Source organism: Neophocaena asiaeorientalis, unplaced genomic scaffold, assembly GCF_003031525.2.
Source record: "Neophocaena asiaeorientalis asiaeorientalis breed wild unplaced genomic scaffold, Neophocaena_asiaeorientalis_V1.1 scaffold140, whole genome shotgun sequence".
NCBI classification, from domain to species: domain Eukaryota; kingdom Metazoa; phylum Chordata; class Mammalia; order Artiodactyla; family Phocoenidae; genus Neophocaena; species Neophocaena asiaeorientalis.
The window spans coordinates 1,016,671-1,031,688 of NW_020173729.1; the positions used below are offsets into that span (position 1 = coordinate 1,016,671).

Below are 15,018 nucleotides of genomic sequence, written 5' to 3' on the forward strand. Positions count from 1 at the left end.
TCAGCGGCCATGGCTCACGGGCCCAGCCACTCCCCGGCATGTGGGATCTTCCCGGACCGGGGCACGAACCCGTGTCCCCTGCATTGGCAGGCAGACTCTCAACCACTGCACCACCAGGGAAGCCCCCTGAGCAACTTTTAAAAGATTAATTTTAACTGAATTATTTTAAAAGCTCTAACATGAATGAATGCTGAATTGGCACCCATAACATATATTATTTATAGGTTCAACTTTTAAAATAGATCTCTTTGTGTAGCGGAGCTGTACAGATAGAAACCGTTCTATGAGTGATGTTTCTGTGACACTTCTCAGCTAAGTGGAGTGGGGCTTCCCTGTCTAGAAGAGTTCTGGGTGAGAATGGCTGCTTTCATCAATGTTTCTGGTGAGAAAATTGAGGTGTGGGTTGAGTCGGAGCTGCTCTGAAAGGTTTCAAGATTGGTTTGTAGGTGTTGGGCCCTGTTGCCGCTGCCTGTTCTTTTGCCACCGCAGTCCAGCAAAAGAGGAAGAGACGGCGGCAATGTGAGATTAAGGCATAAGGACAACAGCGACACTGTCAGGGCATCGATGACCAGCCGGCATCCACAGCACTCCTGCTACGGGCCATGTTTCAAGCCCCTTCACCACCTTGACCTCCAAATTGGCCTCCAAATAGTGTGTCCTCTGCAGGAGCTGCTCTTGTCCTCTTCAGGGCAGTACTCTGCATTTCTCAGTTCTCACCCATTTGTTCAGTATTTTTTATCCCCATTTCGTGTACCTGGCATTATGCTGGGCAATTGGGACAAAAAAAATGATTAAGGATGTCCCTGGCTTCAAGTAGCTTATGGTCTATTGAGAAAGACAGAAAAATAGATTATTCTCCTATATCGTGGCTAAGTGCTTTGATGACAATGAGCACTGAGTGTGATGGGAGCCTGGAAGAAGTGCTCCCACCTCCCACTGCTGCAGGGGATGGGGGTGAAGATGGGGAGCTTTCTCGAAGAAAGCAAAGGCTAAGACGAGTTCTGAAGGATAAGAAATTATTCTGAAAAAGAGGGAGTGTGTTCCAGGCTTAGGGAACAGCATGTGCAAAGAGCGTGTCCAGAGAGAGCTGGGGACCTGAATAGAGTTCGTTATGGCTGGAAAGTAGGGTTGCGGAAGTAGGGAGGGTTGGATAGAATAGTGTTCAGGGAGGGGATAGATCACAAAGGGCTCTGACTCTGATTTATGATGGGTTTTAAACTTTCTTCTGAGATAGAGAGGAGCTATTAAAGTATGGAAGTGACCTCATATTTATATTCTAAGATGATCTTTCTGGCCACAGTGTAGAGGATAGGTCAGGATGGTAGGCAAAAGAGCAAATATGGGTGCAAAGAAATCAGCAGGAAGCCACTAGACTTGAGATGACAGTGGTGAGAAGTGAAGGGGAGCAGTGGAGACAGAGAAGAATGGAGATTTGAGAGATATCGAGGGGACTGAGTTGATGAGATACTGGGTTCTATCACCCCAGGTTTGGGTTTGGGCCATTGGGATATTAGTGGACTAGGAACATGGCAGGAAGGACTGGGACTGGGTTGGTGATAGAGTCAACTGGGAATAATGCTGAGTGTGAGAGGCCTGTGGGCCTTCCAGGTGGATGTTCAGAAGGCAGTTGGATGTGATGGATGGGAGTTGCAGAGAGGTCATGCAAGGTGAAGGTCACGAAGTCATTCATGCGAGGTGGTCATTCAGGTCATGGGAGTGCAAGAGATTGTCTAGAAACAGCGAGTAGACAGAGGAAGAATGGAAGGGGCCCAGGACAGAACTCTGGGGAACATCACCATTCAAGGGACAGGTAGAGGAAGAGTAGCCCCCAGAGCAGGCCAAGGAGAAAGGCCAGAGAGTTAAAGGAGAACAAGGAGCATGTCCTGGAAGACAAAGGAAGTGGTTTCAGGAAATGTTGGAATGGCTAACAGAGCTTAAGGCTTCTGAGGAGTCAAGATAAGACCTGAAAAGCATCTGTTGTTTTAAGGAACAAGGAAGGGAGCTGTCAGTGAATAGCTTCAAGAATAGTTCAAGAATAGCCTCATGAACTAATAGGGAAGCCAACTTTCAGTGCAGTAAGGAGTGAGTTGTTATGGGATGAGGAAGTTCTCATGAATATGGTTAAATACACTGTATCTATTTTTACTTTAGGAGCAGAGGCCTCATCATACCTCTCAGTTCATCGTCATCACTTTCTAGGCAGGGCATCTCCCGTGGTTGGTTGGTTGGTTTCCTTTTATCTCCATTTCCCTTTTCCATTTCCCTAAGTCCACCTAGAGACAACCAGTTTCATGTGGTTAAGAGTTTTTCTTTTGTTTATATCCTCATAATATGTATACTGTTTTATGTGCATATGTTTTGAAATTATTCAGTGGTGTGTTATAGATCTCATTCTGTTTCTTTATTTTCTCCACTATTTTTTAAGATCCTCCAGTGCTGCCATGTGTCCTGCATGTGTCCATTCACCACATTTTACTGTCCATCTCCCAGCGATGGACACACAGGTTATCTTCACCTCCCCACCACCACAGTCAATGCTGCAGTGAACTTCCTTGCATATGTCCCCTTTTTGACTTGTGTGAGAATTTCTTTGGTCTGTATGCCTACAAACAGGGTTGTAGATATGTAACCTGCCTGAGAACTGCAGACTGCCTTCCAGAATGGCTGGGCCACTCCATACTCCCACCAGTAGTACACAAGGTATCTGTGCTGCACACCACCATCTACACCTCGTGTTACCCAGCTTGATAATGTTTGCTTCTGGTGTCTCCTTATTTTAATCAGCACTTGTTGGTTAGCTAATGAACTTGAGTATCTCTTTTTAGGGTCTTAACCTTTTGGATTTCCTCTTCTGTAAATCACCTGTTCTTATTCTTGGCAACTTTGTCAAGAAATTTGGCTTTGAAAGCGAGGAAAGAGAGGATGGAAAGGAGGAGTTTAACTTAAGATGAGAAAGACTTGAACATATTAAAATGAAGATGGAAGGGAGAAGAAGCTAAAGATTCATCTTCTTCCCAGGATTGGAAGGATGGCCAGAAGGAAGGGTAGTGAGGATCTGGCCCCACCCAGCAATAAACATGAGACTGGGGGAGGGAGCAGGACTGAGGAGGGAGAGTCAGTGCACAGACCATCAGCAGCTTTCCCTGAGCCCACCATGACTGCCCCCTCCACTTGCTGGTCATAGAAGCAGTGGAGGATCCATGGAGTTGAATAGGAGGGGTAAGGTGACCTCCTTCCTATTCTAGGAAAATGTTATATTGTGTTTCTAAATGTTTGAAAGTTATATTTGTTTTAAATTGCAAGGAGAGGTGCCTAAATTTCAGCATACGGGATGTGGCACAAATAAAGTTGTAGAGGCACATGGCACAAAGGTGGGGGGTGCAGGACACGTGGACCCTCTTGGTTGGAGCAGAGATGGCGTAAGAGAGAGTATGAACTCAGCACCAACTGGTGTAGGACCCTGGATTAGACTGTGCGTTAGAGAGTTGCTGAAAGCTATGGAGTAGAGGTGAGTCATTAATGAGAAGGGCTGTGTAGGATGGATTGAAGAGGCCCAAAACAGACAAAGTTGGACCATTACCCAAGTCCAGGCGGGAAACGGTAAGGGCCTGGAGTGAAGTGGAAGCCTTAGAACGTAAGGGAGCGATGGATGGAAGACACTTTACAGAGGCTTAATGACTGGCCGTGGTGATGAATCAATATTGAATAAGTGCTCAATGCACATAAGTGGGCTATGTGAATGAGTACTGCATGGATCAAGGAATAAGGTGGGATAGAGGCTCCAGAGTTTGTGCTTAGGTCTCTAGGAGGAGGAGAATATTTACTGAGCACCTGTATGTCCCAAAGCACAGTGCTAGGCACTGGAATACAATAATGAATAAGACAGGCTTGCAGCTGCCTGCAAGGAACCTCTACAGTCTAGGCAGGGAGAGGCAAAAACAAAAGTAAACCAACAGATGTATGAGTAATTGCAATTATGATGAGGGCTATGAAGGGGTCAAGCAAAGTGCCTAGACTGAGGATGACAAAGGACTTAGCTTAGATGTGGTACCTGGGGAGGACTTCCACAGGAAGTGATACCTAAGAGGAGACTTGAGGAAGGAGGAGGAGCCAGACATGCAAAGATGCTCCAGGAAGTGTTCCAGGCCAAAGGCACAGTGTGCACAAGAGCCGGGGTGGGGTGAGGAGGGGGCGGCCTGGGGCGTGGATGCTGGTTGAGAACTGAAAGGAGACTTGCAGGATGCACGTAGGGCATGTGGTGAAGGATAAGCCTGGACTGGGAGGAAGAAGCCAGACCATACTAGGCGCTAGGGCCATGGTAACATAACCTCAAAGCCATGATCACGCCTAACATAATTGACTATAATTCCTGGTCATTATCCACTATTGAGTCTATAATTCAGATACCACTGGTTGTCTAACAAATGTGTTTTGGTGTTGTTTGATTCAAATTCCAAACAAAATACATGTTACATTCGCTATTATATCTCCTAAGTCTCTTTTCATCTACAGCAGTCCCTACCCTCTGCCTCTTTTTCAGTCTGTTTGTTTTAATGCCGTTGACTTGTTGAAAAAGTGGAGTCGGTTGTCTGCAAAAAGACCCGCCTTCCGGGTCTGCCTCTTTGCTTCCTCATGTTGTCATTTAACTTGTCTATCAATCTCCTATAATTCCTGTAAATGGGAACTTAGCTCTACAGACTCGATCAGATTGAGGTTCAACTTTTTTGGCAAGAATATCATAGGCCATGATGTCCTTCATATTGCATCATATCTGGAGACACACAGTATTTCATTGTCTTATTCTTAGTGATGCTAAAACTCATCAGTGAATTCAGGTGTTGGGAACTTGATTCCATTGTATAATTCTCCATCAATCTGTTATCTAATGGTTTTATTTTTTGATTATCTTTTCTGAATCAATTGTTTCATGAGAAATATCTCACCTTTTATTTCAAATTAATTATTTCAACCTATTCTTTTTTTAGAATTTATTTTATTGAAGTATAGTTGATTTTACAATGTTGTGTTAGTTTCTGGTGTACAGCAAAGTGATTCCATTATGCATATACATTCTTTTTCATATTCTTTTCCATTATGGTTTATTACAGGATATTGAATACAGTTCTCTGTGCTATACAGTAGGACCTTGTTGTTTATCTATTTTATATATAGTAGTTTGTATTTGCTAATCCCAAACTCTTAATTTACCCCTCCCCCACCCCTTTCCCCTTTGATAACCATAAGTTTGTTTTCTATGTCAGTGAGTCTGTTTCTGTTTTGTAGGTAAGTTCATTTGTGTCATATTTTAGACTCCACATGTAAGTGATATCATATATTTGTCTTTCTCTGTCTAACTTACTTCACTTAGTATGATAATCTCTAGGTCCATCCATGTTGCTGCAAATGGCATTATTTCATTCTTTTTTATGGCTGGATAATATTCCATTGTATATATGTACCACATCTTCTTTATCCATTCATCTGTCGATGGACAGTTAGGCTGTTTCCATGCCTTGGCTATTGTGAATAGTGCATGCATCTTTTTGAATTATAGCTTTGTCCGGATATATGCCTAGGAGTGGGATTGCTGGATCATATGGCAACTCTATTTTTAGTATTTTGAGGAACTTCCATACTGTTCTCCATAGTGGCTGCACCAATTTACATTCCCAGCAGCAGTGTAGGAAGATTCCCTTTTCTCCACATCCTCTCCGGCATTTGTTATTTGTAGACTTTTTAATGATGGCCATTCTGACTGGTGTGAGGTGATACCTCATTGTAGTTTTGATTTGCATTTCTCTAATAATTAGTGATGTTGAGCAGCTTTTCATGCGCCTGTTGGCCATCTGTATGTCTCCTTTGGAGAAATGTCTATTTAGGTCTTTTGTCCATTTTTTGATTGGGTTGTTTGTTTTTTTGTTGTTGAGTTGTATGAGCTGTTTGTATATTTTGAAAATTAAGCCCTTGTCAGTTGCATCATTTGCAAATATTTTCTCCCAGTTCATAGGTGTTTCAGCCTATTCTTGACCACTTCGAATGTTGAGGCCACACTACCTCCCTGTGCAGTTTTCATCAGAGAAGAGAGAGGTAACTGTGGGTGTTCTAGAAAAGTCTTCTTGGAAGAACAGAAATTGGGCATTCAGCTTTTCAATTCAACTATCATAGAATTACTACTTATTTTGGGGGAGGAGGCCAGCGACTATCTTGAAAGAAATGAGTCAGGAGGGATAAGAAGTAGGACTGGGTTGTAATAGCTTTCTGTACGTGTAGCTATGGAGCCCAAGAATCCCAATAGAAGATAATCTTTGAAAATTACATATATTAAGAGGACCATCTCTCCCCTCTCCTTTAATCATTCCCAGTGGACATTTGCCTCTGTGTTGGACGTGAGGTGCTGATAGGTGGTGTTAAGATAGAAGGCTGATGGGCCAATCCCTATATCAGAGCTGAGCAGCACCTGTTCCCCATTCAAATCCCTGTAAGAACTGTCGGGGCCATGATCCCTCCCCTCCTCCCCCATCCAAGCAGCTGCAGCATGACCGAAGCCATTTCTTAGTAGTAGATTTTTCCATGATGAGGGCGGACGAGTTGTGACATGTGGGCCTGAAGTCCCTGCCTGGTGACAGAAACTGGAGCAGAAGGATTAAAATGACCAAAGAGCAGTGGACTAGAATGACCAGGGTGTTGCAGATGTACAGGCGTCCTTGATGGTGGCAACCATGGATAGGAATCTTGAGACTTTAAGAACCCCCAAACCGCACCCTCCTAATGATGGACTGGAAGCCAGGCTGGGTCAGAATGGGAACGGTAGAGTGTGGGGAAGCAGAATGTGCTCTGGGGAGAGGCAGTAGCTTGGCCCAGGCACTGCCGGTGATGTCCATCTGCTGGAAAGTTCACCCACAGGTGGTATGCTTGCCCGGGACTCATTGTCACCCTATGGTCCTGAAGCTCTCCTACTCTGCTGTGCTGGGAGCCGTGTGCTCAGTCTTAGCCGTAATGAGACTGAGCCGTAATTTCTAGGTGGAGACGTCTGCTAGATGGATGGAGGTGCCAGGCTGGAGACGGGGGATGGGGAGGAAGTTGGGGCTGGCTATAGATTTAGAGTACCCTGCACTGGGCAGCTCACTGGTTCTCCTGATGTTTTAGTGAATGTTTAACTATTCTTTAAGGTGGCTGTGAATATGCAATGAGATTATGATCAAAGGGAGTAGAAGAACGTTCTGTTTTGGTAAAAGCATTGGCAGAAAATTTCCAGGGAAACTTCAGGATTTAATCTTTTGACCTGGGTTGCCATAGTACCAAAACATGTTAAAAGCAGGTTTGGGGTAGCACAAAGGGGCAGAACAAAATAGGAAGCAAGTGAGGGGGTCAAACCTTACAACTAAAGAGAAAATAAAGATAGAGAAGGTCTAAATTCTCGGTTTAAGGAAGACTGTATTTAAGCTATTGCAGTAGCCTGCACCGGTGACCCTGCTAAGGAAACACAGCATCAGCCTGTATTTCCCCCATTTCTCACTCCTGGACTTTGTTGCTGCTCACGTTTGTGTGGTACAGGAAAGAGGGGATAGGGTTGGGAGGGAAAGAAAAGAACATTCGTCCTCTGCTGCTCAGCGCTATGGGAAGGGCTGAAGTGAGCTCTACCTAGGACTCTGGCAGCACCCTGCAGGCGGGGAAAGGAGCTGCCACGGCGGCCACCTCCTGGGTTCCTACCCGCCCTGGGAATGAACTGAGCATAGCACGTGGGCTTGAAATTCCGAGGCCTAACACCTGATCTCAGAAGCAGACGGGGCCCTGGGCACATGAGCGAAGGGCAGAGCTGTGGGTTGCATCAGTGATGTTGTGAAATCCATTTCCCAGGCAGGCGCTCCTTCTGCAAGTGAGTGTGCTGTGCGATCACATGAGCTTTTCAGCACTGAGCTGTGGGCAAGTCTTCTAGGCACCCATCCCACTCAAAGTGTAACCTGGGGTCAGGGGGCGGCAGAAGCTCGCCGTGTGAGGCTAAGCCTCGGACTGTGCTTTTGGAGACGGGCCTGCCCTGCTGCTGAACAGGCAGGTTGATGGACAGGGAAGGTGGGCTCTCCTGGGCGCAGAGTCCCACAGACCACAGAAGACCCACCTACAGTCTGACGAGGGTCTGGTGGGTTGTGAGAAGGGCTTCTAGGGGGCTTCAGGGTGAACTGGGGAGTAAATGGACATGGAACTTCTTCTTATACCTTTTTTCCTGGGTGGGCTGGCAGGGAAGAGAGGTGCAATTTGGGGCCTATTTTTAGCCATGGAACTGCTGTCTGCCATACTCATGGAGGGCCAGTCTGTCTGCATAGATGACTTATATCCTTAAAAACGTGACTGAATCACCTTGGCTCCAAGTTCCCCTCCAATATCAACTTAAATGTCATTTCCATGACCCCCCCCCATTTGGTTAGGTGTCCCCACCATGTGTCCCCAGCCTATGCTGTTCTTTTCAGTCATGGTGGTTTCTTTATTGCCATGCCTTTGAAGGGCCGTTGTGACAATTATGGGTGACCCTGGGTTGAACCTGGTTTTAGGCATATTTTGTTTTGTTTTATTTTCCTGGAATAACCATCTGTAGCTTTCCTGTTTTCTTCTCTTCTGCCTCTCACACCTGATTCTCCCCTTGCCGCTGAGCACACTGGCCCCGCCCCCAGCCCCTTGGCCCTGATGGGATGCCATCTGGGCAGGCTGCTGGGGTGGGCATGGTTGGGGGAGGGGGCAGGAGGAAGAGGGCCTCTCTTTAGTTTCTGAATCTCTTTCCTTGGTGTTTGTCTTCGGGGACCTGACCCTTCTAAAAAAAAAAAAAAGAAAAAGCACCTCGCGTTGTGTGTTTAGACGCGCACGTGTGCTTTTTTTCACGTTCTGGCACAGCCGCTGCCCGGCCGCAGCCTCCTCCGAGCTGCAGTCGCAGGCGGCACGGGCGTTTTTAAGCAGGGTGACTTGCTGTCGAGTGGCTGCTCGTCTGCTCCCGGGGCCATCAGTCTTGTCTTGAACGCCCGGTCCTGCTGGTCTGCCCGCTCAGGCTCATCTTTCTGGGGCAGACTTATTTACGGAGCCGCGGCAAAGGTAATCTCACTCCCTGGGCCCCGCGGCCTGGGCCCCTCTCAGCCACGCTTAAAAATAGCCTGAGACGAGAAGGAGAGCCAGGGTCTGGTTACCTCCTGCACGCACGATCCGATCTCACCTCGCCGTCTGCATCTGGCAGCTCGGCCCTGCTCAGGGGCCAGCGGTCAGCCCGTCAGCCCCTCCCCACTCACAGCTCCAAGCTGGTGGTGGTTTCCCTTAAGGGAAGTAGGGAAGGGCGTGGTGGAGGGGGGAGGGCCCTCCCAGCCACCTCTGCGGGGCCAGCCGAGTGGGACATCTCAGCCCTGGAAGCAGCGCGTCTGTGCAAGACGACAGGCTGTCAGAAGGGACGAGGGTGTGCTGGGTCCCAGGCCTGGAATCACGCGGGTACCCGGTGGGGTGATGGCTGGCTCCCCTGCCTTCCCCCACCCCGCCCCTGCCTGCCGCATGAGTAGCAAACACGTTGGCCAAGCCCTGGAAGCCGGGGAGTGCCCTCTGACCCCGTGTGCCATGTTCGTTCCCCACCTGCTTTCGTAAAGTGGCCTCTTCCCAGTCTGGCCTCTTCCCGGCTGCAGCAGTAATTCCCGAGATGACCTTGGGGAGGCCTCATCCTAGGAGGCCTTGGTTTCCTCCCTTATGCAGTTGGGGTGGATAATTCTGGCTCCTCCTGTCTTACCGCAAAGGCCTGCGGTGGGATTGATTCATCAGATGGGGGGAAAAGAGCCTGAAGTGATTCAGTCTGAAAAATAAGGGCTCTGCGGCTGCAGTCACGCTTGGATTGGTGAACTGGCTTCACTTCTTCCTCAAGCGTGTGCCTGCTTGGGTGGTGAGTGTGTGTGCTGGACTGAGTGCGTGTGTGATGTGCATGTGTATGCACGCGCTCCGGGAGAGAGTGGCTTACCTCACAGCTCACTCGCTGTCGACACTTGTCATTTGTCTGCCTCACATCCTCCCCTACTCCCACCCCTTTTGTTCTCTTGGATAGGAAGGCTCTGGGCTCCCTGTTCTGTGTCGCAGACTTGATCTTGGAGTCCTGTAAGCTCCCTGGGGAGAGGACTGAAGGGCAGATACAGGGGAGGAAGTTAAGACTGAAGGGAAGCCAGTCTTTTTCCAAAGGCCCAGGACATTGAGGACCCAGCCCGGCCTCTCTAGCCTCCTGTCCCGCTTTTCTCTCTGACCTTGCCCTCACCTCCGGTTATATCGTAAGGTTCCTAAGTTTTGCCATGCCCTTTCTTGCCTTCAGAACAGTGCACCTGCTCGTTATTCCTTTTGTTTGGACCCGTTCCTTTCCACCTCTCCCTTTATAGGATGCTTCCAAGCTTCCTCTAGGAATCAGCTCAAACTCTCCTTCCCCGGATACCCAGCCTCTAGCACGAGTCCTTCACGCTCCCTCGTCCTTTCCTAGTTGTGGCACAGCATCACACCTTACTGTAACTGCTTCTTCAATCCTCTGTCTTGCTGCCAGAGTAGAAGCTCCACAAGGACAGGGCCCTTCCTGTCTTACTCATAATTGCCTGGCACAGTGCCTGCCACCTCGTAGGGACTTGGCACATCTTTGAAATAATCATGAATGAATGACAGGCAAGTGAGGAACCCAGTGCTCCCGATGCCCATGTTCATGGCACGGATGAACACACACAGCTCCGCTGTCGGTGGGATCCCCTCACCACCGCACACCACCATCATGCCTGGGATGCAACAGGAGAGCTTGTCCAAGCACCTGGGCGTACTTCAGAGAAAGCAAAACCAAGGGCCCAGCTTTCTGAATGTTTGCTGCAGGGAAAGAACTCGGAGGGTTCTTGGGCAGCCACTGGGAGGAGTTAACTTTCCCCAGTACAGCTGCCGGGGCTGGTGGCACCAGTGGCATCTTAAAGCTCATGCTCTCCTCTCTCCCCACTGATTCATGTTTGAGTCAGACTCAGCCAACTCCCAGCTTCTCCCCTCTCCTGCCCTGTCCCCACCTCCCCGCCAGGTTGGGTCCTGGCCCCAGTCCACAGGATGGAGCTGCTATTCCCAGCTCGTCCATGCCATGCCAGCCTCTGACTCCCAGGAGAGCCAGCCCCCTCGGTGGCCGCGGCAGCGGGTTTGGAGGCAGCGGGCCTGCCTGCGACTGACGTCTCCACCTGCTGGCTGTCCTGACCCTCGCTGCCTGCAGCTCTCCGTCCCCGCCGCCACTGCCGCCGTTACCATTGCTGCTGCTGCTGCCGCGTTATTTTATACCTGACAACCTGGAGACCCTGGGTAGGAAGCATGGCCAGGCAGAGGGCACCGTGTGCTGCTCCCGCAGGATCTACTCCTGTTGGACGCTCCAAATAAGTTTCCCCTGAGACAAAGTCCAAGGGGGTGGGCACTAACCCTCTGACTATGTTGCTGTCCGCCCCCAGGGACCCTTCCATGAAGACTGAGGCAGGCGTAGCTGCTGAGAGCCTGCTGACATGACATCGGCCACGGAGGTTGAAAACGTGGGCAACCAGCCACCGTACAGCCGGATCAATGCGCGCTGGGATGCCCCGGACGATGAGCTGGATAATGACAACAGCTCAGCCAGGCTCTTTGAGAGGTCCCGGATCAAGGCCTTGGCAGGTACTCTTTGGGGCCGTGGCGGTTAGGGGAGCCGCTCGCCTAATCCCGAGGTTCACTGCCCTTCCCGCCTGTGGTGAATCCTCTGTGTGCGTTGGCGTGAGCCCTAGCAGGGCGGTGATGGAGACATGGCTGCGTGGCTCAGAGGCCAGGGCCCCTCGGGAGGGAGCACAGATCAGGCAGCCTTTCCTCCCACATGTCCCCCACTTCCTCCCAGGTGTGAGGTGCTGCAGGTGGGCCCTTGGCCTCAACCTCTGTCCTGAATGACCTGTGTCCAAAGTCAGAAGTAAAAGAAAGTCTGGGCGAAAGAGTGTGTGAGGGACGGGACAGCCGGGCAGGGGTGCGTGGACCTCATTATGTACCTCGATCCCCTGCCTGGTCCTGGCTAGAGGAACTGTCGTCATCTTCTCTGTGGCCCCGAAAGGAAAGGGTGATTCGATAGGAAACTGAGAACAGATAACGTCTTCCCCACACTGCCTCAGAAAGGAGGATTTTCTGGACTAAACCTCTTATCAAACTGGAATTAGATTTTTTTTTAATAAATTTATTTATTTTTGGCTGCGTTGGGTCTTCATTGCTGCGCGTGGGCTTTCTCTACTTGCGGCGCGCGGGCTTCTCGCTATGGTGGCTTCTCTCGTGGAGCACAGGCTCTAGAGCGCAGGCTCAGTAGTTGTGGCGCAAGGGCTTAGTTGCTCCAGGGCATGTGGGATCTTCCCGGAGCAGGGTTCGGACCCGTGTCCCCTGCATTGGCAGGCGGATTCTTAACCACTGCGCCACTAGGGAAGTCCCTGGAATTAGATTTTTACTTAGCAGGTTCATAATAGATTTGTGTGTGTGTGTCTGAGAGAGAGAGGGAGAAAGACAGAGAGAGAGGGAGAGAGAGGGGGAATCTTTAATCTCTAGTGGAAATGGCTTCTCCTCCCCCTGCTGGCTGAGATCTGATTTTTGGGATTTTTCCCCCCTCCAACCCTTGTGACCATTGCCTCCATGGAGCCTTGCCCAGGGTAGCTATGTTCTGACCCTAAGTCCTTGACCAATAAAGGGAGTTTGGGTTACATGGGGCGGTGTATGGGTCTAAACTAGGAAAGGGGTTGGATTCCTTCACCTGCTCCACCAGTGATCGGCCCAGATCAGACTCGTTTCCCCCATCATTGATTGTTCCATCTTCTGCCTTGTTTGAAGGGCACAGCTTTCCCATAAGCACTCTCTGGGATGATTCTCCCACTGCCCCTCGCTCATGGCCCTCTCTGAGGTTCCTTGTGGCCCTCTCTGAGGTTCCTTCCACCTTCTCTCCCTCCACTCTGTTCCCAGGTGCCTGGGTCAACTGACCTTGAGTCATGAGCAGGGCCCCTCTGAGGCCATGATGACATTTCACCCCAGGAGTGTCTGGGTTTCCCATCCCTGTAAAAGGGATGGGGTAGCTCATTCCCTTGTCACGGTGGAGAATCTTTTCAGGTCTCAGCCGTCATCCTTTTGGTCCTTGCTCTTGCAGGAAACTCCCTTTCTTCTTCCTTCATCTCCTCCTCACCTTCCCTTACCCCACAAAATCCTTCCTTGGTTTTCCTAGGGGATGTATAATGGCACCAACCCCAATATAATTTTAACCTCTTAAAATAACCAAACTTGGAACCCTTGCCTTTGCCAGTCTGGTGACCTTCTTTGTGTCTCATGCTGGCTGGGTCTGGCTGCAGTGGCCCTGGGATACAGCTGGAGGGAGAGCGGTACTGTGTTCCATAAAGTTTGCCAAAGAACAGCTTGAGGAGTGGGGCTGTCTTTCGTGTTTCATGGGTAACCTGTTTTTTAAGAAATCGAGGTAAATTCCATTTTAAAAATTATCAATCACATTCCTACTATGTGTAAAGCTAAACCCCTACTCAGACATGAATGTGGAGAGGAGGGGAGCACAGAGTTGGATTCAACCTTGTACCTGTCCCTGAGGAGTTTATGATCTATTAGGGAAATGAACAATGTTCATCATTAATTAGCATGAGTAGAATTAGAGAAGAACTGTGGGAAAGACACATAATTAAATAGCAATGAGAGAACAAAGGGGGAGATGCAGGGAGCATCAGGGACTTGTCTATGGAAGAGGTGGCCCTGGGGCCGGAGATGGAAGGGTGTGTGTGGTTCTAACAGGCCGATGGGCTAAGAGTTGGTCCAGTTGGCGGGTCTGTGTGGTAGCCTGGCCTGAGTGATGCGCAGCCTGGGAACTGGTGGAACTGGGTTGAGCAGGAAAGGGCCTCCATCAGCCTTGCCTGTTCCTCACCACGAGTGTGCATCTCATCTATCAAAGCATCTGAAAGCCCCCCAGAAGGAGAGGAACCGCAGAGTGTAGAGCTGCATGCCTGCATCTTAGTCATTTAGAACATCTGGCTAACAAGTAAACATGCAAGTTTGGGGTCCATTCAGGATTTTTTAAAACAAAGAAAACCCTAACCAGTTTACTGAATTTCCTCTCCTGAGAGCCCACTCTGAGTGACCTGTGGGAGGAACTAAAGCTTTGAGAAGGTCCAAAGTAGAGTGGTTGGGTAGGCAGAGCAGAGAAAGGGAGCGTCAGTCTCCCACACCCACCTCCCCACTGGTTTTAACTTCTTGACGTTTTTCTCTTCAGTGCCGTCTTTGGGGCTGCCTTGGCAGTCTAGGCGGGGTCAGCGTTTCCAAAGGGGCTTAGGAGGCAGAGGCTGCCTTTGGTCCCTATTATTCCAGCGTGCTCTGAGGCCACTCCCCCACTCCCAGGAGTACTACGGCAAGGAAGGCGTGCAGCCCTGTATTTCTTAGAAGATGGCGGTGATCTGCTTTGTACGTATACATGGCAGTGTTGGCGATGTTGGCCTGGTCTTTCCCATCTCAAATCGAAGGTCCTGGGGTGAGGAGGAAAATGTCACAAGACCCAGATTGAGATCCTGGTTCCACTGCTAATGCTACTGCCATGGAGGACAGTTCAGTCAATCTCCTGGGTTTTTCTTTTTATAAATTTATTTTATTTTTGGCTGCGTTGGGTCTTCGTTGCTGAATGCGGACTTTCTCTAGTTGCTGCTAGCCGGGGCTACTCTTCGTTGCGGTGCGCGGGCTTCTCATTGCGGTGGCTTCTCTTGTTGGGAGCACTGGCTCTAGGCACGTGGGCTTCAGTAGTTGTGGCACAGGGGCTCAGTAGTTGTGGCTCACGGGCTCTAGAGCACAGGCTCAGTAGTTGTGGCTCACGGGCTTAGTTGTTCCGCGGCATGTGGGATCTTCCCGGGCCAGGGCTCAAACCCATGTCCCCTGCATTGGCAGGTGGATTCTTAACCACTGCGCCACCAGGGAAGCCCTCAATCTCCTGTTTTACACAATGAAGACAGTAGTATTTTCCCAAGGTAATTGTGA

General features: G+C 49.6%; 1 protein-coding gene across 3 annotated transcripts in view; it reads left to right on the top strand.

Annotated features, from left to right (window-relative positions):
* The window catches only part of SPTB (spectrin beta, erythrocytic), a 123,812-nt gene that overhangs the window by 45,952 nt on the left and 62,842 nt on the right, over positions 1 to 15,018 (top strand). For all 3 annotated transcript variants that reach the window (XM_024750824.1, XM_024750826.1, XM_024750825.1), the window contains exon 2: positions 11,460 to 11,658. In XM_024750824.1, the coding sequence (XP_024606592.1) occupies positions 11,511 to 11,658 (148 nt within the window). In that variant the 5' untranslated portion in view covers positions 11,460 to 11,510. The remainder of the gene's footprint in view (positions 1 to 11,459; positions 11,659 to 15,018) is intronic.